The sequence below is a fragment of the Hippopotamus amphibius genome, chromosome 2 (genome assembly GCF_030028045.1).
Source record: "Hippopotamus amphibius kiboko isolate mHipAmp2 chromosome 2, mHipAmp2.hap2, whole genome shotgun sequence".
Taxonomy (NCBI): Eukaryota; Metazoa; Chordata; class Mammalia; order Artiodactyla; family Hippopotamidae; genus Hippopotamus; species Hippopotamus amphibius.
This window is the reverse complement of record NC_080187.1, coordinates 4,114,415-4,141,268: the sequence shown is the minus strand read 5'-3', so window position 1 is coordinate 4,141,268 and position 26,854 is coordinate 4,114,415. Positions and strand designations below refer to the sequence as shown.

The 26,854-nt window shown below is 52.4% G+C and overlaps 3 protein-coding genes across 15 annotated transcripts in view; 1 reads left to right on the top strand and 2 right to left on the bottom strand.

The window, feature by feature from the left end:
• AK8 (adenylate kinase 8) overlaps positions 1-335 on the bottom strand; it is a 126,506-nt gene extending 126,171 nt beyond the window's left edge. For 2 of the 3 annotated variants that reach the window (XM_057724448.1, XM_057724449.1), the window contains exon 1: positions 194-326. In XM_057724448.1, the coding sequence (XP_057580431.1) occupies positions 194-277 (84 nt within the window). In that variant the 5' untranslated portion in view covers positions 278-326. Of the gene's footprint in view, positions 1-193 lie in introns of all 3 variants that reach the window. The other variant, XM_057724447.1, reaches the window with a different exon arrangement.
• An 80-nt stretch (positions 336-415) lies between these two features.
• On the top strand, positions 416-9,030 carry SPACA9 (sperm acrosome associated 9). Of its 4 annotated transcripts, XM_057719798.1 has the most exons (6): positions 416-1,073; positions 2,279-2,471; positions 4,638-4,815; positions 6,980-7,182; positions 7,934-8,081; positions 8,961-9,030. In XM_057719798.1, the coding sequence occupies exons 3-6, from the start codon at positions 4,669-4,671 to the stop codon at positions 8,970-8,972; spliced, it is 510 nt and encodes a 169-aa protein (XP_057575781.1). In that variant the 5' UTR covers positions 416-1,073; positions 2,279-2,471; positions 4,638-4,668; the 3' UTR covers positions 8,973-9,030. The 4 variants fall into 4 exon arrangements, with proteins under 4 accessions (XP_057575781.1, XP_057575778.1, XP_057575779.1 ...); XM_057719795.1 differs by having other exon boundaries at positions 7,934-9,022; XM_057719796.1 differs by having other exon boundaries at positions 416-1,103; positions 7,934-9,022.
• A 962-nt stretch (positions 9,031-9,992) lies between these two features.
• Positions 9,993-26,854, bottom strand: part of TSC1 (TSC complex subunit 1) — a 48,004-nt gene continuing 31,142 nt past the window's right edge. For 6 of the 8 annotated variants that reach the window (XM_057721502.1, XM_057721503.1, XM_057721506.1 and 3 more), the window contains 10 exons: positions 26,579-26,683; positions 25,733-26,291; positions 24,595-24,638; positions 23,821-23,987; positions 22,867-23,049; positions 20,015-20,125; positions 19,142-19,264; positions 16,041-16,228; positions 15,799-15,960; positions 9,993-15,363 (listed from right to left, as the gene is read on the bottom strand). In XM_057721502.1, coding sequence (XP_057577485.1) covers positions 14,841-15,363; positions 15,799-15,960; positions 16,041-16,228; positions 19,142-19,264; positions 20,015-20,125; positions 22,867-23,049; positions 23,821-23,987; positions 24,595-24,638; positions 25,733-26,291; positions 26,579-26,683 — 2,165 coding nt within the window. In that variant the 3' untranslated portion in view covers positions 9,993-14,840. The remainder of the gene's footprint in view (positions 15,364-15,798; positions 15,961-16,040; positions 16,229-19,141; positions 19,265-20,014; positions 20,126-22,866; positions 23,050-23,820; positions 23,988-24,594; positions 24,639-25,732; positions 26,292-26,578; positions 26,684-26,854) is intronic. The other 2 variants (XM_057721504.1, XM_057721505.1) reach the window with 1 other exon arrangement.

Sequence of the window (26,854 nt, the reverse complement as noted above, 5' to 3'; positions counted from 1 at the left end):
AGGGAGCATCTTTCGGTCGAGGGGCCCCTCGGGGTACAACGACACAGGACTCGGACACCCCAATGTGGGCGGCCTCGTGGGCAACAAACGTGACCCATCCCTGATGCGGGGTCGCCGGCGCGCAGCCGGACCGCAGCAAGAGGTTCCCCGTGCACCTCCTGGTGTCGCGACAGGGCAGCGTTGCCCGGGTCACCTGCATCAACTCGAAGACGTGGTTCGCCTCCCCATACTGGGGCATTTCCGGGGGGATGCGGTGCGGGGCGGTGGTCGCGTCCATGCCGCCGTGCAGCGCGTCCGCTCCCTGGTGACCGCCGTCGCTAGGGCCGCGCGTCATCGGCGCGCGCCGCTCCCTGGGGACCGCCGTCGCCGGGGGCGCCGCGCCGTTGCGTCATCAGCACGCGTCGCGCCCGTCCGCCCGCCCGCCGGCGAGGCTGGCGCCGGGCCTGGCCCCCGGCTCCTCCACCAGCGCGCTCGGCCGCCTGGGGCAAGTGCTTCCCTGCCCTGGCCTCGCTCCCTCTCTGCGCTCCTTAGCGGGGCACCTCAGGTCTCCTCCAGCTGGGGCCTTCTGGGCTCAGAGGTGCCCCCGATACGGGCCGCCCTGCGCTGAGACACCCCACCACACCCCGAGGGCACATCGGCCCCCGAGAAGACGGGAGGCGGATCCTGCTTCTGGTTCCGCCACCGCGCCCTGGCCCAGGCGTTAGGAGCTCCGTGAGCCCCCCAGCTCTGTTCTCTGGGCCTCAGTTTCCCCATCTTCAAAACGAAGACACTGGAGTACATGTGGGGGCAGGTGTTCGAAAAAGGAGGGGCGGGCGGGCTGGTCGAGGGTCGCGTCGGAAACCGCCAGCCCGACTTGAAACTTCTCAGCCCGGGAGACCCCCGCCGCTTGCTCCCAGGGCGGGGCTGCCACGTGACCCGATTGCTATGGCACCGGCGGTAACAATCAGGCCCCGCCCCTCCTCGCCCCTGATCTCCCCACCGCACCCACCCCGCCTCCCAAGCCCTGGGAAGGGCCTCCCCGCCTCTCCGGGGCCCCAGACACCCACGGAGACACTCCGGCTTCAGGGCGCTGTGTGAGTGAAGGCCGCACTAGGACACCCAAGGTTAAAGCAGGCCCGGGGAGGGCGCACCCGGGAGGGCCCCTCTGAGCCCTGGATTTGGAAACGGGGGTGAAAGGGGATGGAGAATGGAGGGGACCGCCGCCGCTGCCGCTGCCCCCAGAAAGATGAGGTGGGACGCGGTTGGGGGAAGAAGGTCTGCGAATCGTGTTCATCCCCTGTGGGCTGCCTGCTGTGGGACGAGGCACTGAATTGGAATCTCTAGCTCTTGTCCGTTGCTCTTCTTAGGAGGAGCTACCGTTTTTTGAGCTGTGCTCTCAACAGAACTGTGGGGTCTGTGAACGTTATGGAGAGGGAGTGTGGCATAGTCAATACAGATTGTCCACAGTTCAAATCCTGGCTCCACTCTTACTAGCTGTGCGCGCCTGCTCTGTGCCTCCCTTTCCTCCCCTATAAGGTGGGGATTATGGAAGGCTTCCATAAGCTAATATGTCAGAAGTATTAGACAGTAACTGGTGTGTAGTAAGTGCACAGTGCCTAGGTGCTGTTAGTAATATTATCCCATTTAATCTTTGCACCAACCCTGAGAAACAGGTACCTTATTCCCATTTTACAGATGAGAACTTGGAGGCACGGAACGGTGGGGAGTTGCTGGCTGAGCCACTTTCTGTTTCTGGGCCTCTTTCCTCACCACTTGGTGGCCGTGGAGCATTAGAACCAGAAGAGCCCTTTAAGAGCCTCTAATCCAAACTCCCTCATTTTACAGATGGATAAACTGAGGCCTGGAAAGGGGGAAATTCGAGGCCAAGGTCACCCATTAAATCACAGGCAGAACCAGGCTGGAAGTAGGTGTCCTGACTCCCAGCCAAAGCCTTTTCCAGCAGCCATCAGCCTGGAGACATGCCCTCCAAGGGGAAAAGGCTCTCTCTCCCTCAGAACTGCCTCCTCAAAGCATGTACACACTTTGGTAGACTTGTCAAATCCAACTGCAAAGACAGCTGGGGAAGAAAAGGAAGCTGCACCAAGCCTGCAATTTGCGCTGGAGAGGTTCAGTTTGCTTCCTGGACATTTCTGAAATGACTTGCCTTTCTCCTCATTTATTTTAAGCCCTAGGCGCTTTTCATACCACGATTTAATCTTCTTTAGCAGCCTGGAAAAATACAAATCAATTAAAGCCTAAAACCTATTGGGTAATCATTTTCTCCTTCCTCCTCCCCCAGATAGAGAAGTGCCTGCACCCTGTACCTTTCATCCAGACTAATTTGGCTGCAGTGACTCTTGTTCAAGGGACGATCACTTTGGATAGCTTATTACAGCTCCTCTCACGGCATTCCTGGCGTGCATGTCACAAGTACAGAGGATCAAGAACCAAGTCAGTTGTGCTCTCAGGGGCTCTTAGGGCCACCAGCCAAGGTAGGGCTGTATCCCTGGAGAACTTGGCAGCCCCAGGAGGGTGGCAGGGAGCCGGGCACACAGGGCAGCCTCCTGAATGCTAGTCCTCGTTGCTTTGGGATGGGGAACAGTCTCACTCAAGCGGGCGCGAGGCCCAAGGGTCTAGGCAGTGCAGGCCCTTGGCACCCACCGCCAGCCACAGTCGATCTGATATCTGCTGTGCTTCTCTCAATGGACCATCACTGGGGGGGGCGGGGTGGGGGAGGAAGGGAGGTAATCCAAGTTAAGATCCCAGGCTGAATAAAGTCAGGCAGAACTGAATGGGAACTCCGGGCTTGCTCACATCCTAGCTTGCCTGACCTCAGCTCTACCATCCGTCACGTGGGGATGATCGTGGTACCCCGTTGACAGGGCTGAAGTGCGGCTTCAGGTCACCCAGCCCTGCACCCACCCACCTCCTGCAGATGCCCGTCTTGCAGACTGTGTAACCCTTCTGGCCGTTCCTACCTGGCTTCCCTGCTTGCTTTTCTCCTTCTCCAAACTACGGTTCGCTTCACTTATCCTCACTGCCTGCCTCCCATTCCTGAAGCCCCCCGGGTAGGGAGTTTTGTCTGTTTTGTTCAGTGTGGAGTGTCCGGCCCCGGGGCCCTGCAGGTGGTAGGCACTGCGGCATGAATGAATGAACGAACAAACGCCTGAATGCTCTGCACCTGCTCAACTAGAAGCTTCCGGGCTTGCTCCCCCAGCTCTGCCAGTGGGGTCTCCGCCTGGCCCTGCCCACCATCCCCAGCCCCTGCTCACCGCATTCCCTCCTCCCACCCTCTGCCCAGGGTCCCACCTCTCCACCCGCCTGCCCTCGTCCTCTCCAAAGCGGCCTTCTTTTCAGACCTTCCTGCCCCAGGAGGTCGAGTCCTCAGCTGCCGCGGCGTCCTTCAGGGTGCACAGCACGCCTGCTCTCACCTGTCTCGGTGGCCGAGTTCTGGCCCCCCCTTACCTTTTGCACCGAGGTGTGTGCTGAGGATGCGGAGGGAGAGGCGGCAGAAGGAAAGCCTCCTCTCCACCTGGGACCTGGCAGGAAGCCTGGATGTTCCCCCCACAGTGTTCTGTCCCCTGCCACTTGCAGCATCTCACTGGGGCCCTACCTCAGTGCAGCCTCCTCAGCCCCACGTGGGGCACGTCCAAGCCCAGGCGCCATGTGTGCCGGGGCCTCGCAGTGTGGTGATAGCCAGCTGTGGCACCTTGGAGGATGCTGGTTAGACGCGAGGAAACCCAGGACCCAGGGTGTCTCTGGCACAAGCTTGCTGTGACGCCATGGGCCTCAGTTTCCCCCGGAAGTTAAGGGGAGTTGATCTACTGAGGCTCCTTCTAGCCCTAACATTCCATAAATCTGTGACCTGGAGCACTCTGCACCTGCTCAGCAAAACTGTGACGTCATGGAGGGTAGAACCCACTGCCTTTCCTGCTCAGAGGAGAGTCTGGACGCGTTGTGGGCCCCCTGGAGCACACTGGGGACAGCCTGTGAGGCACCAAAAGACAGCACTCCCCACAGCATCAGTGTTTCCAGTCAGGGTCATCCCTGCAAACACCACGGGAGGCTCCTGCCCCAAGCACAGAGCAGGGACACCTCAGACTGGACTACAAGAGTCTCAGTGCCGACCCTTCCCCTGCTTAGCCGGGAGAGAACCCCTAGACTTTCCCACCAACTGTAGAGTGGCAGATGTTTTAAAACGATGTGGTCCCAAGTGATAAAATCATAGGTTTTACATGCTGTGACTCATCCCCATCGCACCACAGGGAGGCACTGGAGGCCGTGTGGCCGTGTGTGTGTGTGTGTGTGTGTGTGTGTGTGTGTGTGTGTGAGACACCCACAGGCCGGAGAAACTGAGGCCTGGAGAAACTCTTGTCTATAGTTGAGGGAAGGAAATCTTGTCTCGCGGCAAAGTGTGCGTCCCTGGAGGGCAATGGGCCTGGATCAGGCTCAGCTCTGTCGCGGTTCTGGAGCAAGTGCACAGCCTCCTAGAACCTCGTTTCCTTTTTCCGCAAAATGGTGATGAAAACTCCCCAGGGTCGCGGGGAGCTGCTCAGCCTTGCGAACCACTGCCGAGAGGGGCCGTGGGCGTCTCGCAGCCTCCGAGCTGGATCCACGGGTGTGGCCCTGGGAGCGTGTGACTCTCCTCTCCCTTGCAGCCTCCTCCTCGCCCGCGAGTGAGCAGACAGGATGATGAACGAGGTGAAAGAATCCCTCCGCAGCGTGGAGCAAAAGTACAAGCTCTTCCAGCAGCAGCAGTTCACCTTCATCGCTGCCCTGGAGCACTGCAGGGAGAACGCCCACGACAAGATCCGGCCCATCTCCAGCATCGGGCAGGTGGGGGCGCGCACAGGCTCGCGGGCAGGGCCCGGCCTTGTCTCCTCACTTGACAGCTGAAAAAACCAAGGCGCACAGAGGGCCAGCGCCCGTGTGCCAGAATCAGGACTCAGACCCTAACTCGTGGAATGAGCCATTCATTCACGCATTCCCTCAGCAATTACGTGTGTGAATCGCAAAGTAGTTGCAAGTGTGGGCTCTAGGCTCAGCTGGCCAGGGTTGAAGTCCCGGCTCTGCCACACGCCACTCTGTGACCTCGGGCCAGTGACTCACCTCTGTAAGCCTCAGTCTCCTCCTCTGGGAAACATAAAAGGAGCAGCACACATCGTGGGGCTGCTGCACAGGTGTAACGCGCTCACCCGCGGGGCCCTCAGGCAGCACCCAGCGGGGCCGGCCTGGGCTCAGGACAGGGATGCACAGGGAACAGGTGCACACGGTCCCAGCCACTGGGTTCCACTGCGGTTTAGAAACTGCGACCCATGCTCCACGCACACTGCTAGTCATGTTTGCAGACGTGTGCAACCCTTGCCCTTCAAAAAAAAATTTAATTTTTGTAAAAATTTCTCCCAGTTTTTTAACTTGAAAACTTAAAAACCTACAGAAAACGAATGCCCATATAACCTTCACCTAGATACACTAGTTTGTAGTATTTAGCCATGTTTGTATGCACCCTCTTTCCTCTGAACTATTTGAAAGTAAATTGGCTGCATTCTTTTCAGCCCATCCCCCAAGGGCTCAGACTTCCAAGGGCACAGAACAGGTTTTCCGTATCAGGAAGGAGCACCTGAGACGCCCCCACCTCAGCTCAGAATCTACATCAGCGCTGAGTGACCTCAACCTGCTCCTTCTTGCCTTAGGTTCAAGAAGGCTTTTAGTAAATAACAACCCCATGTGTGTTGACTCTCAGTTCTCACCCTGCCCTCCCTGGACCAAGGTATCCACAGGTTACCCACGCACACACCTGGTAGCCCAGTGATGCTGCTCTGTTGTAGTTACACCACAGTGCAGGTTCCTCCTTATCCCCCTCGCACCCCCCACCCCCCATCCCGGGGCATGGTGTGCATGGTGTGTGGGTATACACAGTGGGTGTCAAAAACCTCTACCCCCTGACAAAGCTATTGTACTTGGGAATGAACGACTTGAGATCATTTGAGGAGACATCCCCTAGTGAACGAAAGACAACTGGTGGCAGCAGGAAAACCCCGGTTTAGATTTAGAACTTTCTGGGAGGAGGTAGGCGATGCCCCCTTCCACCAGACCATGGAGAGCAGGACCATGTGAAATGGGTCAGTTAATCCTGCCTGGATTGGAGCCAAGCCCTCCCCAGCCCTTGCCCGATCTCAGATCCAGAGTGACTGGGTGTCCCGGGTGTGGACAGAGAGAGTCCTGAGCCAGGAAGGATTCCCACTGCCCCCCTAGGAAAGGAGTTGAAATTAGATCAATTTTATCACTATTCTTAGCACCTTTTATGGCTTAAGAAAGGTTTCCCTCCTACTAAAACACACTCACATGGGAGGTTTCATTTTGTGTTTAGTAGTTAAGCTCTCCGTTCTCCTAGAGCTGATTTTTGTCTAAGGCGTGAGGTGGGGACCATGTTTTTTTTCCTCATACGGATCATTGTTCTCCCAGCTCTGTGTACTGACGCGCCCCTCCTTTCTCTAGCCTTGGAAACGCAGGACAACAAAACTGCAAAGGATTCTAGTTTGCTCCTCAGTCTGGGTGGCCCAACCCAGCCATTCTCAAAGTGGGTCCTCTAGGTGGGGCTGTGGCATAAAGATCAGGGACCAGGCCCCTCTGCTTCAGGTGTTGGCTTAGGTACCCGGTACTGGTGAGGGTATAGGGCTCAGAGCCCTGAGCTGGGGTGACCCCAGCTGCACCCCTTCAGGGGTGCCTGAGCAGAGCATTTAGCCTCTCTGCGCCTCCATACTCATCTGTAAAATGAGGGCTCAGAAAGGCACCCGGCAAATGGCATTTCAGTGAGGACTGCATGAGATCAGGCCTGCAAAGCCTTCTGCTGGTGCCTGGGACACTGTGACGTTCACCGTCTATAGGGCCTGTGGCCCCGAACGCTTACACATTTCTGGTCTCTCCCCGTGACGCTGGGAGGGCGGGAGGCTGGGGCGGGTGCTCAGGCTCCTCCTGCTCACGCCGCGTGGCCCTGCAGGTGCAGAGCTGCGTGGAGCACCACTGCCACAACTCCACGGACCGGCGCACCCTGCTCACGTTCCTGGACATCTGCACGGAGCTCAGCAAGCTGTGCCAGCACTTCGAGGCCCTGCACACGGGCACCCCTGTCACCAACAACCTCCTTGAGAAATGCAAGGCCCTCGTTAGCCAAAGCAACGACTTAAGCAGCCTGCGAGCCAAGTAAGGCCCTTTGGATCCAGGTCCGAGGCCTCCGAGTGCGTGGAGGAGGGGGCAGGGCTGGGGACGGGAGAGGAGGGCCCTGGAGGAAGGGCGGGCTTTTGCTGAGAGGGCAGGTGAGTCTAAGCTGGTGAACCTCGGGGCCACTGTCCAGACATCCCCGGCTGGGGAAGCCTAGGCCCCTTGATTTACTGGACTGACTCTGGCCCACTAAAGCATGTTACTGGAAATGAGGGATTCCGAGGCCCAGGTCTAGCAGAACACAGATCCTCTCCCTGGAGCCAGCACCAGGCTAGAAGGGGGCCACAGAGAGCCCACGAAGAAGTGGGACGTCTGGGCCCAGTCTCATGGCGTCAGCACCACCAGCATGGCTCCCTGATTCTGAGCCCTGGGGAATGCACAGCACAGAGTACCAAATTCTGGAAGAAGCTGTTTAGATATTAGGGTAAGAGTCAGAGGGACCAAACGGTGTCCTTGGGAGTGATCAGAGCAGCCTTCCACAGCTCCTGACCCGGTTTCTACAAACCACAGGCGAGTGGTTCCAAACACCGGGATCCCCTGGGGGCTCTTGGGCCGGAAGCCCGCTCAACCACCATGTCTGGCACTGAGCACCTAGCCTGGTGGGCGCACAGCTCTAAAACCTCCCCAAGGGGGTTGTGCAGTGGGGGCAGCATTAGAAACCCCTGCCCGAGGTCTGGGCCACAGCGCGCGAGTCCCCCGAACAGGGCTCAGCGGCCCTCTTGCCACCCTGCAGATATCCTCACGACGTTGTGAACCACCTCAGCTGCGACGAGGCCAGGAATCACTACGGAGGCGTGGTCAGCCTCATCCCCATCGTCCTCGACTTGATGAAAGAATGGGTCGCCCACTCCGAGAAGCTGCCCCGCAAAGCGCTGCAGCACGTGAGTGAGCCCCAGGCAGCCACCAGGGCAGCCACTCGCGCTCCCCAGGCTGCAGGCACCCAGCCTTGGTTAAGAAAAGACAAGTGTGCGCAACCAACACAAGACAGCCTCAAACCTAAGGGGAAAGACGAAGCATGTTCAAAACCACCCTGGAGACCACCTGGCGGGAAACTGTAACTCAGCCGGTGACCTGCTCGCTCCCAGTCCGGTCCCATCCCTCCCGTCCCGTCCCACGGGGCACTTTGTTACTAAGCTTGGTTTCCACTAGCTGATCCATTTCCACTGGTGCCCACAGTCCTTGCCTCTTATTAACCCCCAAGGGGACCACCCCACGTACGTGAGACCCTCTCTCCCTCTCATGCTTTAACTTCTAACTTCTCCTCGCCTCCGAGCGTCAGGCTCTGTGCCAATGAAGAGGACCCTCACTCACAGGGCTGCTGGTAGAGGGTGTCCCGGGGAGGCTGGGAAAGGGCTCGGGCACGACTGTCGCTCCCAGGCCCAGCTTTCCCGGCCGAGCCGTGCAGCTGGAGGGCACGCTCAGCTCCCTTCCAGCCACGACTGCGGCCGCAGCAGCAGCCACGGGCAAGGCGCCCCTCTCTGCAAGACGGGGCTGCTCCCACCTCCCAGGAGGCTGAGCACAGCATGCTGAACGGCTCCGTGTGGTCAGGTCTCTGGACCAAAGCACAGAGGGGAACGAACCCTCCTGGCCGCTCCTTTACTTGGGAGGGAGGCTTTGAGAGAAGTCGGAAGAACTGATTTTGAGGCTCCTGTACAAGGACAGTTACCTGGTTTTCACAACATAACAGACCCAGACACTGTAACGTGTCACTGGCTCCCAAGCTTGCCAGAAGTACTGACTGTTGGTTTTTCCCTTCACAGGGGGCGACTTAGCTTCTGTTTTCTTGCTTCCTCGGGGGCGAGAGCCAAGAATAAAAAGTGTTCTGTCACCTCTTTGCCTGGCCTGGTTTCCTGGGACTTATCCCTGAAAGAAAATGACATTCACCCTGAGACCCCAGAGGACGCTGGGGCAGTAGCCTCACAAGCAAAACCACCAGCAAAGCGCTTCCAGTGTGGAGGGGAGCACGCCCCGCTCCAGACAGGGTCTGTGTCCAAAGAGGTTTCATGCCAAAGGCCCACAGAAGGCCAGCCCAGTAACCCTTGTATAGCAGAGACCTACTCAGACGAGAACACCTGAATTTCCTAGAAAAAACTGCCATTTCTAAGTCTTGTCCCAAAGGAGCTGCTTCCGCCTTTAAAATGGGCAGAGCAGAGCAGACCACCTTCCAGGGCAGCCGGGCAGAGGCGAGCAATGGAAACCACACTCAAATGCAGCTCTTCACCGCGGGTCCCTTCCCAGGAAGGCTGGGGTGGATCCAGCAGTCGCTGAAAGGTGGTGTCCTGCTTCCCTCCAGATACCTGAAGGCGCAGGGGAGGTGGTGCATGCGAGCTGCGCGTCCTCCTTGGCACACTCATGAGACACACTCGGCAAGGCTCAGGGTCTCCACGCGCTCGACAACTTCAGTGCCCCTTGGGCTCCTCCAAAAGGGCTGTATGAACCCCGACGTGCTGGCCACAGCGAAAGCAAGGCCGATGGCTGTGCAGACCTGGCCCGCTGCCTGCTTTTGAGAGCTTTCTGGTAGAGCCGACTGCGGTCACCTCCCCCCACACCACCGTGACGCTCTGGGGGAGGAGCATGAACTTGAGGCAGATAAAGGCAGGATTTGTGGCTCTTTGCTGGAACAGAAGGGTCTTACAGGGACTCAAGCCAGATTCCACTTGTCAGCACCCCTCCAGCACCCGAGGGAACCAACCAACCCAGACCCCGAGGCGTTCCATCTTCAGACTAGTTCCCACGTTGCCCGTAAGCCCCTCAGAGGCTGACATGAGGCACTTCATGTCAATACAGCCGAGTAGTGCAAAACAATAAATTTTTATTTGTTCACAGTTAAACACAAGCAACTGCCTTGACATTTTAGAACATTCTAAGAAGGACAGCAAACCCTTTTGATTCCAATTCCCATTCGCTAAGATTGTACCATTTCCTCTCGCGGTTCACGTCTATGGCATCTGATGCGGACTGTCTGACATGCTTTTAAGATCAAGACGGGAAGCTGTAAACCTTTTGACAAGAGAGGACTTTCTTACATTTAGCTAAAAGCAGTCAGCCAAAAAAAATCTGCTTTTCACTGATGGGACCCCTTTAAACTGCAAGTTAGCCACATACGGTTGATCCATGATTGAGTTACAAAACTAGATTATGTTCTAGCAAAATCTGTTCCTCCGTAATATACTTATGGTCCATAGAAGTCTTCTGAAAAGTGATCACTGATTCTTCCTAGTGCAAAATGCCTGGCTGCCTCTTCAATAAGCCAAAGTATCTGCTGCAGAGAGCAGCGCCGTACCCTCCTGTCCAAACACTGTATCGAGGTGGGGAAAGGGAGGGACTGGTCTGGGGGGAAGGGGTCTCCTCTAAAAGATCTACTCCAATGGTGCAACTAGTCTACTTATCCCCGAGGATGGACAATTTTGTGGCACTGCGACGGGAAGGGGAGAGAAAGCTCTTCTGCCTTCGTTAACTCGTTTTGAGGCCAGAAGCCGTCGTGGGCACAGGTGCTCCACTCTCCCAGGCAGGCTCCCCCTGTAGCCACAGCCGCTCTTTTCTCAGGATGGCGTGGAGAAGACGGAAATGCCGCTCCCCTGGGTACATCAGGGTCGTGGACGGGGAAATGCGCCACGTGGGGACAAGGGTCACAGCAGCAGCCTGGGGGCCAGGCCCCAACCTGAATTTGTTCTTTCGTCTATAGGGAAAAGTTTAATCAAGTGCAATCATTTCCTCTGCTGCGGTCTGGGACAGGGGAGGGCAGGGGCATGTATCAAAGAACTCTGGATGTAAACAGATACGCAAACATCATCCCACACTCACTGCTGGTCAGTTTTAAAGCACATACCTCAAAGAGTGAAAATGCCCAGAGTAAGATGTGCTGATTTGGGCCATTCCTCGCACGAGACACATGCTTCTGAGCAGGCTCAGGCTGCTCCCAGGGCCACTCTAAGGGGGACAGTTGGCCTCTCTGAGAGCATCCACACAAGGTGGGCGGTGCTCCACCTCGACAGCAGCTCTGGACTCAGTCTTCACTCTGCCCAAACCCTCCTTAGGCCTGTCCACACTGTCTACCACATCTTATTGTTTTTGGTTAGAAAAACCGCATCTTCATGTAGTACTTTCACTTGTTCTTTAGTTATTTCTTTCTAGCTTCAAGTGGTATGTTCTAGTATTTGGTAAAAATTCACATTGGCTAGTCATAGCACTTTTGTTATATTCTCTACACAGAAACACCCAATTTTTTTATTCTGAACTGTGAATCTGAGCCTCCGTGGTCTCCACGGGCCCTCTCTCATCACCATCATGTCATTTATCCTCTTTACAAAACTACTAGAGTTTTATCTTTCTCAACAAAAACATTGGAAACTACATGTGCTGTTGCAAACGGGGATGGCCCGGGTCTGGAGTTTTGTTTCCCACTGTCCTAGGTTTGCCAGTGGGGTGCTGGCCTCTTTGGCCACATGGCACGGTGGGCTAATCCTTCCAATTGCTTCCGGGACCTTTCCCTGGATTTTAACAGTCTACCTTATAAGAAGAGTTTGGAGGATTTGCCCCTAAACACAGTACGTACATTCTGGCTCACAAAGTAGCTCATCCATCATCTCTCTCCACTCACAGAGCCTAATGAGAACCCTCAGCAGCTTATTCCCAAAGGTGAGACAGTTTTCCATCCTGAAAAACTCTGCTGACAAACCTGGGGAGGGCACATCTACCCACCCACCTTATACAGCTGGTCCCAGCATTCACCTCCACAGAGACCTCTGACCCAAGAAATGATCTCTGTCTCCTAACTTTGGATTTCTGTTAGTTTTCTTATTCACAACCAGATAGTTCTTCCAACTCCACAGTAACAAATTCCATAGACTTGTGGCAGAACCTCATCAAACACTTTTTAAAAATCCATGGAAGTTCTGTCTGATGGGGATCCATGTGCTTATTTACCTGCTGTAGGTTCAGGAACTCATCTTCTCTATGGAGACCATGCTATCACCGCCCCGCCCCCAGCAATGATGCTGTAGTGCTCCCTTTTAAAACAAGGTTTCATGCTCCCAAGAAGCAGACTTCAATCTTCTCAGGGTCTGTGCTGACCCTGGCTAGTGTCAGCTGGCAATCAGAACAGGTAATGGACAACGGCCAAACAGCTCTGAGGCAGGAAAGCCTGCTCCAAGCGAGCCGGCGGAGACAAACCCTAACATCTGTGAACACCACTCTGCTTAGCCTCAGTGCAGGCTCTGCTGGAACAGGACGGTTCTCCTGCCTTCGTCCTGCCTGTTCCCAGGCCTGAATTCTCTCTCGGGAGTTCCTCTACCACTATCACCTTCCCATCCTTAAAAATACTCACTGCCACATAATTGAGTGACCCACTGACTCTCAGCAGGCCTATCATTCTCAAAACCAAACCAAACTTTCTTCTCGACTCAAGTCCTCTGCAATATCAAAGCCTAAATTTTCAGGCTGGGTAACTTCAGCACGACTCCAAGCCTCCATTCCTCACCCCAGCCTTGGCTGAATAAAACCCATGGCCTCCTAGAGCCCAAAGGAAGCCGAGTGCAGCTGCTCTGGGTCAGCTGTGGCTGTAAAGCTGCGCAGGGCCTCCAGCCCAGGCCTGTCCACTTTACCACGCTGCCTCCTTCTTCCCTATATTTTCACAATCTGCCCATTAAAAAATATTTCTTTCTTTCTTTACATTGGCCTCCTTGCTTTTGCCAGTTAGGGTAAAAGGCTCTGACTCTTATGCCTAGTATCTCTGTTCTGTGGTACAGCACTCCTGGGCTTGGGGAGGGATAAGCATTTAGAACCAGTTTTCACAATTATCTTGTAATCTTTCCTGAATTTGTTCATGTTTACCTTTTCTAAATAAAATTGAACTAGGAAACCAGAACGTATTCAATTTTAAGCTTTCCTTTGGAAAAAGCTGAATTAAACGTATGGTGCCATTAATACTCCACATCGGGCATCCAGAGGCAACTGCCGGGCCTGGGCCGGGGTGAGAGCAGGCGGGCCCGCACCCTCCCTCAGGCTGGGACCCATCAGCCACACCTGGAACTCCTGTCCCGAGTGGGTCCTCTGCCGGTACAGCCACTGCCACACAGATCTGTCTCCAGCCCCCACTGGTTAGAGGCTACAGTACTTATTGCCGCACTTTAAAAAAGAGACTTTTACCCTCATGTGCTGGAAGCTTCCATATGCCCTAAAGTTTCGTACCATTTCAGTCTGCCTTTTCCCTCCTCACAGATGAATGCTTCTACACTTTTAACTGAAAGAAGAGAAAGAGAAAAGCCAGGTTCATTGGCTCTTTCCTACCAATCTCTCCCTGCCTCGGTCTCAGCTGGAACACCAGACAACAATGCTTAGGCTTCTAGCACTTCTTTCAGGGGCACCTGCTGAGTTCAGATTCTCTGCCACCACCCGTGTTCTGACTGGTGTCACCTCTCCCGAGCGTTTGCGGGCAGCCCTGTGGGTCCAGGCAGTCAGCCTCTGTCACCCTCTCCAGGACCCTGCTTTAGCACTCTGCCAGCCCAGCACGTGCGAGGGGAGGAGCACCAGGCTCCCTGCGGGGTCGGCCCCTGAAAGTCAGCACTGGTGTGAGAAAGCTGTTACCTTTTTGGTGGCCCAGAATCTACTACAGTGAGGCAACTCTCACAGCCTGAGAAATGATGGTCATAAAACTTTGAAGAAACTCTTTGGACCTTCAGAGCCTTTCTGCTGCAGCATCACAGAGAAGCTGACTTAAACAGGAGGCACTCAGTACAGGGAAGGGAGGCAGACAGCTAGCACCGCCCCACCTGGAGGGCAGGGCCTCATCTACAGCGCCTTCCTTGTCGGGGAGGTGCGCCCGTCACCACCCTCCCTCCCACAGAGAGCGAGTCTCACCACCCACAGCCCAGCCTGTGCTCAGAACAGCAGCAGCTTTCAAGGACTGCCACATAAACGAGAGGGGGCGGGGCCAGGGGCAGAGCGCTCCTGAAGGGGAGCATGGTCTCCTCAGAGCCAGCTCCAGACTCTTTCAACGACAGACCTCTGTTCACATGGAACTCTCTAGGAAGCTTATCAGAACCGCCAAAAGAACTTGAGAGAATAAACCACTGTTTTTCTAGATCTGCAGCTTTAGATGCTGGATGTTAGAACCAAAAGCAGTGACAACATCTCATGTAAAAGCTCTCGTGAAGACTGATCAGCTTTGCATGTCACATCCTCCTGAAAAGGGACAAAACCAGACTTACCTGCGATGCCACCAATGACCTGGGCTCACGGAGAGCCCACCCAGCTATGTGAGCTGCAGGAAAGGAGCAGGTGGGGTGTTAGGCTCCAGGGTTAAATTTGGCCTCATATTGCACAGGTTCAAAGGACGCAACCATTTGGGGGAAAAGGAAGAAAATAAAGCTAGTGAGGAACGCACCCTGGCCCTCGGGTTAGTACAGGCTGCCAGGTAAATGAAACAGAGGGTTCGGGGACGGTCGAAGGGAAGCTGAAGAGGCATTTCAATGCCAGATCCAAAAACCGTTCTGCATTCAGTCAACTGTCAAAGGACCCCTAGCCCATTTCCTGTGCGGGAGCTAGCCCCTCGAAGCCTGGAGACAGGGACGCTCGGGAGCGGGCGCTCACACCTGTGTTCTCGGCCAGCGGCACACAGCTAGCACTGCCCGGCGCCACCCCTAGCTGTGCCCGTGCTGTGCCTCGTTGTAGTCCATGATGCGGAGCTGCCCCACGCTGTCCGGCTGCAGGGGCGGCGGCTGCGGGCCGTCCACGTTCAGGGGAGGCTTGGCTTCCACGCCCGAGTCTTCGCCCAGCTCTGTCTTTAGGGTCTCAGAAAGGCCACTGCTGGTCAGGCCGTCCTCATCGCACTGGCTCTCACTCTTATTACGAAATAACTCGCGCGCCTTCATGCCCAGGAAGCTTTTTGAACTGGGCAGTGAGCCAACAGTCGCAGGGATGCCCACGGAGGGCTCTCCCACGGCAGTTTCCCACCGACTGCTGAACGGGCCCGCCCTCGGGTTTAGGGGCTTCTCCGGGGTAGAAAGCTCACTGCTGCTGCTGCTGCCACCTCCACCGCCTCTACTTCCACTACCGCCCCGGGCGCCGCTGGGCCTGGGGGGCTTGGTCTCACCATTTCGGCTAGACGCCTCTTCATTGTGCCCTGTCACAAGATCCGAGCAGCCGTCACGACAACAGTCGAGCCTGTAAGAAATCCAAGGAGGAGAAAGGGAGTTGGTGGTTGCAGCGTCCGCGTTTGGGAGGCGTGGGATTACGCTGACGTGCTCACACAGAAGTGCTCACATGGACGCTAAACTCTGCCGGCCAGCTCTACATTCTAGGATAGAGGACTGGTGCGTGAGAGCTCGTGCAGAGAAACCTGAGTCACAGAGAGGGATAGCAGAGGGCGACCTTTCGCAGGAGCAATTCCCTGCGCCATTATCAAGTGACTCGGGGCCCAGGACAAGAAACACGGAGGGACGGCTGAGAAGGACAGCCGGGCGCTGCTCTGAGGGACCCAGCTGAGAGCTGCAGCCTCGCCTGTCAGGCTGGGACCGCTTCCAACAGCACGTGATACATCCCTGCTCTGTTGGTGGCAGCCCCATGACAAGGCCATGGCTGCCGACACTTTGTTCCTACCTTTCTTCTGCTGCTTCTGCTGCTTCTGCTTTTTCTTCTTCAAGTTTTTTCAGGAGACCATCCTTCTCCAACCTGCCGTACAAGTCTAAGATCTCCAATTCAAACACTTGGGTGATCCTCTTCTGAGCCTCATACCTGCTCTCTGAGGCCTGCAGCTGTCCTCTGAAAGACAGAGACCACCCAGAATGTGGGGAGTTCTACTTAAATACATCACGGCAAACACCTTTCCCCGTGAAACTTACCTTGCCTGGAGTTTGACATCCTCTAAATATTTTTTCTGTTCCAAAAGAAGGTGGTCTTTCTTGGCCAGATGAGATTCCAGTTCCAAAATCCTTTTTTGAGCAGTATCGAGCCTCTGATTCTGCTGGAGAACGTGGCTTCTGTTTTTTTCTAGTTCTTTCCGATATGCAGTTTTCATCATTTCTACTTCCTTATTAAAAAAAAGAAAAGGAATTGGAGCTGGTACTTTTAGAAAATGAACATGGCATAGCTACTTTCAAAACTCAATTTAACAAGCACTGAGAAGGTACTTTATTAGTATACTGCTAGTGGAAATAGAAACTAGTACAACTTTCTGGAAAGTAAGCTGGCAGTAAGTATTAATCTGCTAATCCTTCCCTGAAATCTATCCCTTAGGAAATCATCTGAAACACGAATAGACATTTTGGCACAAAAATAATCATCAGTATATTTAGAAGAGCAAAAGACTAGAAACACTATGAAGTCTAACGTCAAGGAAATAATTAAGTAAATTAAAGTGTACATCCTCTATTGAATAAGTTTTTTAAAATTCTATGTATCAGTAAAAGATAAAAAATCAGATTATAAAGCCACGTGAATAGTATGATCAACTACGTAAACACACATTCTGAAAACACACCAATATTCTGTTATGATTTCAACATGGTGGGGGTGGGGTCGTTTGTTTTCTCTTCTGTGCTCCTCCCTCGCACGACATTGGCTAAGATAAAGCTAGAAAGGAGGCATGAAGGAACATCTGCACATCATGTTCCCGGACCAGTTTTGTCAATCATGCCAGGAAGACGGCCTGCCTGTTGACCAATGGAAACAGCAAGTACACACTATGCTCAGAAAAAAGGTGGAAAGGATGCTTTTCTAACAAGTACATGCTACATTTGCATTGTGTGGTTTTTTTAATTGTGGTGAAATACACATACACATAAAATTGACCATACATTCGTTTTGTTAAAAAAGATAATAAGCCGTAAGGAGCAGGCAAATGAGCTTCCTTGAAGGCACCCCTGCCTCGAAGATGACCAGCAAGCCCAGTGCTTCCTCGGCCAGAACGGGATCGACTTAAGCTCAGGACTGGGACCGGATAACGTGGCCGTTCCAGCTGTGCCTAACGGCTCCAGACTCCAGCACATTTAGGTGAACAAACTGAACTTCTGTCGGAAACGACAGTAGTTATTCATGGAGAATCAAACCAAGTACTGAACTAGGAACACCTATGCACCATCACTAACCCTCAAGGCCATGTAAGAGGGGCCACACCCAATACCTACCAGCCATTCTCCACCTGATGCTCAGATCCCCGCTTCTCCTCCCCCATTTGACTGAACAAGAGGAAGCCCAGCTCCAGGTCCAAAAGCAGCTTCAAGGCCACAGCTGACTAGGCATGGACACACGACATAATCCTGGCCAGTAACAAGGGTGGGAGGTGTGGTGAAAAGTTCCTGGGAAAGGGTTCCTTGATGAGAGAGACCAGCAGGAGGCGGTGTTCTCCTCCACGGGACATCATGACATCTACCTGTGACAGTGTTAACTGTGGCACACAGCTGCAACCAGGAGCACAGACAGCCCAAAGACAAGGCTGAGAGGACAGGTCAGGTGGCACAGAAGAGTGGAAGGGACTGGGCTCCTTGATGCTATCCCTTAGCTGCTGACTTGACCAACCTGGACCTCACCTGCTTCAGGACTTCTTGTCAAGCGAAATAATCAAACTCTTTACAGTTAAGCCGGAGAAGTCTTTTTTGTTGCTGCTCACAACTGAAGGAATCCTGTTACCAGTCAGGATCACTGCACCCATTTTATGAACTGTGAAGCCAGGCCCAAAGAGCTCAGGTGGCTTGCTTGAGGGCCCAAGAGTGTAAGTGTTCCAACCAAAAGATAGCACTGCAGCAACCCAGCCACATATCTCTTGGGAGGTGTTAGGAGTGCATTTAAGTAAGCTTTTTCAGAGGGTCCCTAGTCCCTCAGGTCTCTTTTCCCTTCTTTCTTTTTCTGAGGCCATGATACTTCCAAAATAAGTGAGAGCTGGTTTCTAGAGAAAGTTCCACATATAATATCCTTCTAAAGCGAGTCTGAATCTGAGAGTTGAGAGAAGCTGAGAAATAAGAAGTAACTATTATGAAAACTCCATCTCTCTGGTTCTAAGACTACTCCCTACATCTGGCCAAGGGGAGGGGTGGGGGGAGGGGAGGGGAAAGCTTTACAAAGCACAAGCCCAAGAAATCCTAAACAGAAACTCTGTGTGTGACAGAGAAGTTCGTGACAGGAAGCATCTAAGCGTTTACTCTTAATGTCAGATCATCCCAACGCTGGCCTTGTTGCCAGGACTGAACCACCATCTGCTGAAATTAAATTCAACACCACGAAGAAAAAAACATGTACAGCAGTATAAACCCACAGCCCTGAGAGTTATATGCTAAACAGAACTGGCTCCCCATCCTTTTCCTTTATCCGTCTGTCTGTCTGTCTGTCTCTCTCTAATGGGGGCATGGGTAAGAGAAGGAAAACACTTCTGGGACTTCTCTGGTGGTCCAGTGGCCACAACGCCTCCTCGCTCCCAGTGCAGGGGGCCCAGGTTCAATCCCTGGTCAGGAAACTAGATCCCGCATGCCACAGCTAAAAAGATCCCAAATGCCGCAACTAAGACCATCAGCTCAGCCAAATAAATAAATAAATTTTTTTTTTTTAAAAAGGCGCTTCCACTGTAGGTGACACAGGTTTGATCCCTGGTCAGGGAACTAAGATCCCGCATGTTGTGTAGCGCGGCCATAAATAAATAAATAAAAATCTATTAAAAAAAAAAAAAAAGAAGAGGAGAAACAATTTTATCAGCTACTCTGTACCAATTACCGTTATGTGCTTTCACATACACCTGATTTAATTTCAAAGCAACCCAACTAGGGGAAACAAGCTCGTGTGATAGCTACAAAGTGCCTGTGTTGCCAGGCCAGGGAGAGGTGGCAATGACACTAGGGCTGCCATGCCACCTTTCAGGAAACAGTGCATAAGCCACTCTCTATGCTGTGCCACAGATGTACCGCCTGTGCCCTAAGAGCGCCCAGGCAGAGCCTGGCTCCCCGAGCCCACATACCTTTGTGGTGTCTGAATGCTTGCTCTGCAGCTGTTCCAGGTACAGCTCGTTGACTTCCCCAAGAACCAACAGCTGTCTGTTCAAGAACTCCATCTGCTGTTGGACTGACTCACTATTTGAGAGCTAACCAAAACACAGAAACAGGCAAAGTGAAAGATCTGACGATGCAAAGCCAGCATGAAACAGGGAACCAGCTGGGAGCACACTGTCTCAGGGCTGGGTCTGTGTAAACAACCCCCACGGTTTCAAAGGCCACACCACAAGGGCCAGCAGGGAGGAAGGCATCCAAGGGCAACACAAATGGACAGAAACGTACTTCAAAACTGTCCCTATGCAAAGGGGAAGAAGTGCACATGCTCCACATCAAACCTGGCCCCCACAGGACACCTGGAGGAGACGGGTACGTACACAACCGCCACAGCAGGGACGTTAGGTCCAGGGGGTGAAGCCCTGGGGAAAAGTCATTGGTTCTTGAGTGAGTGATTTATATAAGAGCACAATGGCTCCCAAAGAGGGAAAGATCACAGCTCAAAAACCTGAATGCACTCCTCATGTTTACATAAACAAAGTATTAAGTTGCGGGGATACACACAGAGCAGGGCTCAGGCTGGGCAGCTCCCCGCTGCAGGCACGGAGGTGCAGGGCAGCATGTTTAGGAGCACCTCGGCTCCTGCCCACGTGACGTCAGTAGCATCAGAAACATCATCCAGAAGTGTCTCCAGATACTGCCTGATGTCCCCTGGGGGAGGGGGCAGCAACCCATCACTCCCTGCTGGGAAGCCCTGACGCGGACACACAAGTGACACACATGTCCTGCCTGGAGGAAGGAGGGCAGCAGTGGTGTGCACACGGCCCGGCTCACCTGCCTCTTACCTTCTGAGACACCTGGCTGAGTAGCAGCTCCGTGTGGCACACCTTGCTGTTGGCCTTCTTCAGTTCCACGCGCAGCTCTGCAATCATGTTCCTGCAGTCCTCCAGCTTCGTCTGCCCGAGGAGATGTGCCAGGAGGTTACAGAGAGCCAGCAGGCCGGGCCACGGGTGCACCTGGCCATCGGCCCACAGAGAACCGGGAAAGCCCCATGCCTCAGTTGCTCTACTATTCTTGGGCTATCAGATTTAAAACTAACTTCTTAGTTTTAAAAAGTAAGTTATAGTTAATCTGAGATTCTGACTGATTAAAAAAAGAGGAAAAAAAAAAAAAGACCTTAAATCTGCAGTTCCCAAACTGTGCGCAGAAGAGCCTTAGGGCTACAAGGCGGGCTCATAGGGGCGCTGTGGGCTAGTTTTAAATTTCGAGGGAAACACAGCGACATCTATTGGTCATGATGTAAACTACTAGCTGGAGGTATTGGGTGCGCCAAAAAGAGTCTTTGGTTTTTTAAGTAAAAATAAAAGACACATTTTTCATTTTCACCAGAAATCTTATTAAACGTATTCATCTTTTTGTTCCACTACCTTCCGCCATTTTTCAGGCAACTTCATAATTCCATCTTCCCAAAACTTTGTATCTTTTTGAGCAAACAACTGTTCCAGTTGCCTTTTACAGTCTTCCAGGGAATTGAAATTTCCTCCATTAAGAGAATTTTGTAAAGACTAAAAGAAATGGAAACCTGAAGGTGCAATGTCTGGTGAATATAGCGGATGAATCAGAACTTCCCAGCCAAGCTGTAACAGATTTTGCCTGGTCATCAAAGAAACACACGGTCTTGTGCTGTCCTCATGGAATATGATGCGTTTTCTGTTGAGTAATTCTGGACACTTTTCGTCAAGTGTTGTTCAGTTGGTCTAATTGGGAGCAGTACTTGTTGGAATTAACCGTTTGTTTTCCAGAAGGAGCTCATAATGGTGGATTCCCTTCCAATCCCACCATATACACAACATCACCTTTGGATGAAGACTGGACTTTGGTGTGGTTACTGCTGGTTCATTTCACTTGCCGCACAATCTCTTCCATTCCACATTATTGTACAAGGGTGAATCAACACTTACCCACACTCTGGCTGTAGAGTTTATTTTAATTAACTTTCAGAAAAGACAAATACATCAGTTTTCGACATAATCTCCTTGCTTTTCAATACACTTTGTCCATCTGTCTACATGCTTTCGTATTCCCTCATTAAAAAATGTTTTAGGCTGAGCTGCGAGCCACGAATGCACCGCTATCTTCACTTCTTCATCAGAAGTGAATGTTCACCCTTGTAGGGCTGCTTTCAGGGGGCCACACAGATGAAAGTCTGATGGAGCACGATCAGGACTATAGGGAGGAGGCTTTAACACCTCAACACGAAGTTTTTGCAGAGTGTTGACAGTGTGGGCAGAAGTGTGTGGACATGCACACCCTCAGACCACAAAAAGCGAATCACTGCACACTGCTCTTCTTTTGTGCAGATCACAAGTGGGGCATCCATTTTTGCTCACACCACAGTCACAAATGAATTGATGTAACATGGTCACAACTGCACAGCAGTGATGGGGGAGACACTAGCCTTGAATAAAAAGTGCTGATAAGACAGTGTGGCCAACAGAAGTTTTAACATAACCGGGGTGCGGATAATTTTTGACTCAACCTCATACAGTATCCACTTTTCATCGCCCATCACAATTTGTTTTTAAAAATGGAACGTTTTCATTACATTTCAGTAGAGCATAAATATGGTCAAGCAGGTATTTCTCGCTTAACTTATGTGGAACCCAAACATCAAAGCGATTCACATAACCAAGCTGGTGCAGATGATTTTCAACACGATGTGGATATTTTGAGTACGTCGGCTGTCTCCCACATGGCATAACGTTAACTGTCCTCAATTAACGTCTCGATCTGATCACTATCAACTTCAACTGGCCTACCTGACCGTGGAGCCTCGTCCAGCGGGAAACCTCCAGCATGAAACTTCACAAACCACCTTTGACACGTTTGATCAGCCACTGCACCTTCTTCACACACTGCACAAACCTTTTTGTGCATTTCAGTTATGTTTTTACCTTTCTTGAAATAACAAAGCATAATATGCCGAAAATGTTGCTTTTTTCCATCTTCAATATTAAAATGACTCCACAAAAATTCACCAATTTCGACATCTTTTTTTAACTGTATGCTGATACGACAGCTGTCACATACCATCTAACAAAGTTGTTTCGAACGAAATTAAAGACAACTAAGTGCTACTAGAGCCATCTTACAGAAAAAACCGAATGAACCTTTTGGCCAACCCAATAGCTCAGCATTTCAATATCAGGTGTTCTACGTGCCTGTGGAACACATATTATCTTTGCAAAGTTGTGCTTTAGGCAGTTGCTGTGATAAACACCACCACAAGAAAATCAATGTGAAACAGGAATTGAGGGTATCAGTGTCTCATCTGATTCCAAGGTCTAAGACTCTGCAGCGCCCAGTAGGTACACTCACAGCAGTCATTAAGTGACTGTGGTCATTCAAAAATGAAATTGAAAATTAAAAATAAAAAAAGTATGTGTATTATTTTCTAACAAGTGCTAAGTTGTTAGAAGCTACTTAATAAGCAGAACTGTTAGATGTGTCCTTTGTCTGTGGAGTATCACGAAGAAGTTACCGAAATGCTAACAGAACTATGAACCCAGAAAGCTGGGGACCCTCTGCTCTAAATAAAATGTACCTGACATGAAATCTACCTGTCACGATTTCAGAGATGAACCAGGTGCTTTCCCATCCTCTCCCGGCCGCCTCTGCTGGGCACTGCAGTCCGTACCTGTAACTCCTGGCTCTGGTTGTAGAACTCCTCCCGGTCGTGCTGCAGCTGTCTGATCTGGCTGTGGAGGTGGGTGACCACTGTGTCTCGCTGCTCCTGAAGCTGACTGTATCTGGCTTGTTCTTTCTGCAGACTAACCTTCCATATCTGGATGTCTTTCTCTTGTAACTTCAACTGGTCTTTCTAGCAGAGACCAAAGAGGCCATTACCTCAGCTGCCTTCCAGCGTGGGCAGTGACCCTCAAGTTCAACGCATGCTGCAGATGCCTCAGCTCAACAGTCACACGCTACCCAGAGTCTGTAACCACAGGCCCAGAATCTGACAGCTGACTACTGTCTAACTCGGCTTTTGGTCAAGGGTTTCCAAATTCCACGTTAGCAAATGGATCCAAAGTTGCTTAAATGACTTTTCTCAGTGATCAGCTTGCTCCCATTACTTTCAAAAGTTCTAACTGCCAGCACTGAAGTAAGAGCTGGTACTGGCCAAGGTCACGACAGTGACGAACACTGACTGACTGCTCACCTTGCCCCAGCCCTGGGCAAGTGCTCACTGACAGGGCTGCTTTTAACCACCACAGTTAAAAAGCAGATGCTGCTAGAATGTGTGGATAAATGACTTTCCTAAAGTAATGAGTGGTAGAGCCAAGGTCCCTCTCCAGGTCTGACTGGCTTAACTGCCCTCTAAGATTTTGCCATAAAACTGCGTCAAGGGAGCTGGTTTTACATGTGGAGCAACAAAATCATCTTCTGCCTCTGTGACCATCAGAGCCAATTACAGACCAACAGACACCAAAAAATCACTTCCCACAGACTCCAAGAGCTGCAAGGGAATTCAGGGATGTGGCCGGGCACGTATTAACCTCCTGGACAAAGAGACCTGCCCCGAGCTGCACCGGCGGGCAGCGCCAGGATGGAGAGCTCGGAGCTGGCCCCCGCCCGGCCCCGAGGTGCTCACCATGGCCGCGTTGTGCTCCTCCAGAGCCGCCGCCCTGATCACCTTGCGCAGGAGCCGCCTGTTCCGGAGCGCGTGCTGCTGCCTCTTAAAACGCTCATAGAGTAACTGGTTGTGCAGTAAAAGCAACTGGTTACGGAGGGTGCGGATCTCATCTGAGGGAGGAGAGCCTGATTTTAAAGCAGAGGGAGGGTGGCAGAGATGCCTTTTACATATCGTTCCATCAAGCCCCCGCCCACGGTTTGTTAGCTTAAGAAACACGATTCTTGAGGAAACAAGCCACTCATTTTGCAAAGGACCCCTTGATTCCCAGCCTCAGTGATTCATTGGGGAGGGGCAGGGGGCAGTACTGACCACCTCGCTTCCTTTTACAGGAACGCAAGGGGTGCAACGCAGCATGGCTCTTCGAGAGCTCCACGCATTTCCCCACGTATCTGGAACGTAGATATACGTATACTTAAGACTCCTCTTCTTGCTGCACGGGTATGCTCTCGCCGAAGAACTACCCACTCACTTCACTTGGATCTTTCCTAGGGAAGCCTGGCATGAGGTCTGCCTTTCTGCACTCTGCTCTCAAGCACATTGTACTTGTCGCTTTCCAAAAATAGGGAATGCTGACTCTGCAACACGTGAGAGACTGTGGCCCAGCAGATAACCTGGCTGGAGCAGCAGGGGCGGGGAGAGGCTTCCTACAGGGCACCTCCTCCAAGGACAGAAAAGGCAACAAGCAAGCAGAATCCCTAGGGGCTGGATCTGGAGCTGAAGTAACAACTTTACCTCCAAAGTGGGTCCAGTCCACAGACTTGCTGGGTAAGGACAACCTAGGAAGGAAGTTTTGAGTAACAAAGTTACTGATCTTACCTAGAAAACCTGATCTGGACTTTTCATTGCAGCAACAGTTAGATCACTTCCATGTGGCCACAAGCCACAGGCATGAGAAAGTTTCAAACACAAAGCCCACCTGGGGTTAGAGGAGGAGCCTTAGAGCAGATGGAAGGGGCCAACGTTCGCATTAAGCAGGACCAAGTCTCCAGAGTGGAAAGGCCCTAAGTGGGAGTTCACACTGTTGCCTGCATATTTTGGTCAGCTCTCCAAGGCAACTAAGTGATCAAACACACTGAGAGCTGTTTTCAGCCTGCTCTGTTGAGATGATATGCGGAGCAGCTCTCTAGTGAGAAGCCACTGTCACCCAAGGTTAACGAAAAAGCAGGTAATTTACCTGAGTCTATTACACTAAACTTTATTCAAAAAGCTATCTTAAACATTACAGTATCTGTCAAATTTCACCTCAGGTTATTCTACAGAAGAAAAATGAAAACCCGCATTCCCTACGAGCCTGTTTAGAAATGGCATCCCTGGGGACTAGTGACTCCCTTATCCTCTCCCTAGGTCACCTCTGAAAAGGGTAATGAAGAAGGGTCGGAAACAGTGTCTCCAACAGGTTCTTACCCCATGTGAGCGGGGGCAGGCCACCAACAACTTGCATTGAAATTCTGATGGCTTTATCTTCCACCTAATGGACTATGTTACCAAAACTGAACAACAAATCTGTAGCTGGACATGGAGACTTTGTGACCAATATTCCTGTGTTATTTGAATACCATAACCTCATCGCCAAATTTCCAGAAGGCAAAGGTGAAAGCATTTGAGATTCCTCACAGTACAGAACGGCCTATATATCGACCTATAAGACTCATTTTCAAATGGCCCATCACCTAAGGAATGACCTGAATCTAAAGCGCCTATGTGGAGGATACACACGTTCATGTACATGAAAAGGCCACAGATTAGAAGGACGTCTGACAAAACAGAGACCCAGCTGCCTCCAAAGAAGAATTCCTGCTTCCAACCATCCGCCTCTTGTAGCGTATAATCAAATGGAACACTTACAGGGAGAGCGGGCGGCGCGCCTCACCTGCTGAGCTCCTTGCTGTGTGCATCTGCCCCCTGCTGTATCAGCCTGTCCAGCACCTCCATGGGGGAGGCGGACGGCATGTAGTCCTCTTCTGCGTTCCCTTTCGCTTTCTTTAGCAGCTCCTCGGTCTTCTTGCTGACAAAATGATGGGCAGTCTTTGGCAACGCCACCTCAAAAAGATGATCATACGGGGCAGGCTGCCCACTGCCACACCCCACTTCCTTGTGCAGTGGGATTTTACAAGGGCTGGGAGTGAGGATGCTGCTCTCCAGCAAGGCCTGGAGCTCTCTGTGCCCGGCGGGGCTCTCCTCGGCACCCCTGCAGGGAAGGTCTATGGGGGTAAAGGCCTGCTTAGGTGTGTCAGGCCCCAGCTTGTCCAGGGAGGAGTTGAAAGGCTCAGGGTTCGCACTGGTGCCCTGAGCGCTGCAGGCGGCTGAGTGGGTCTTTCGCGGGCAGCCCGGGAGACTGTCCCGGTAGAAGGGAGAGTCAAAGCCTCCACGAGGAACCAGGGGCTCGGCGTCAGCCGTCGTGATCTCAGACAGTTCTTTAGATATCGCCGCTGCGAGGAGCGGGGGAGAGAAGAGAAAGCACAGTCAACAGGCCACCTGGGTGAGGCCGGGCAATGTGGGGCTGCGTGTTGCCCTGGGCCACCCAGAGGGACAGATAAACCGTGGCCTCCCTTTACCGGGCACAGGACTGAGAATAAAACTCCCATCTCCTTCCCCCAAGAGAAGAAAAGCCAAGCAAGCCTGTGCGTGTTGATGCGAAATCCCGGTGTTCAGGCAGAACGAGGGCTTTACTGACTCGCAGCAATCCCACCCGAGCCCACAATCCCACACGTGTTACCTTCCTCTCTATCTTTCTCAATGCTATCTTCTTCAGAAGCCAGGTCGCCTAAAAACCCTGGAAGATCACTGAGAGTGACAGATCCTTTGCTCCCGGTTGGCTCTTCTAAAGAAAAACAAAGAAACACACTGGTCACCCCTGTCCCTGTGAAAGCTGCTTCCCCTCCAACAGAATAGGTCTGTCATGCTTCTCCTGTGGAAGATAGAAGGGTGGAAGTAGCTCTCTCCTGGAGCCACCAGAGAAAGCCAAAACAGTATAACACTAACTAAAGGTACC

Coding starts and splice junctions, on each gene's coding strand:
- SPACA9 (XM_057719795.1), top strand. CDS start 4,669: ATGATGAACGAGGTGAAAGAATCCCTCCGCAGCGTGGAGCAAAAGTAC. Junction 4,816..6,979: donor CCATCTCCAGCATCGGGCAG/GTGGGGGCGCGC, acceptor GTGGCCCTGCAG/GTGCAGAGCTGCGTGGAGCA. Junction 7,183..7,933: donor TTAAGCAGCCTGCGAGCCAA/GTAAGGCCCTTT, acceptor GCCACCCTGCAG/ATATCCTCACGACGTTGTGA.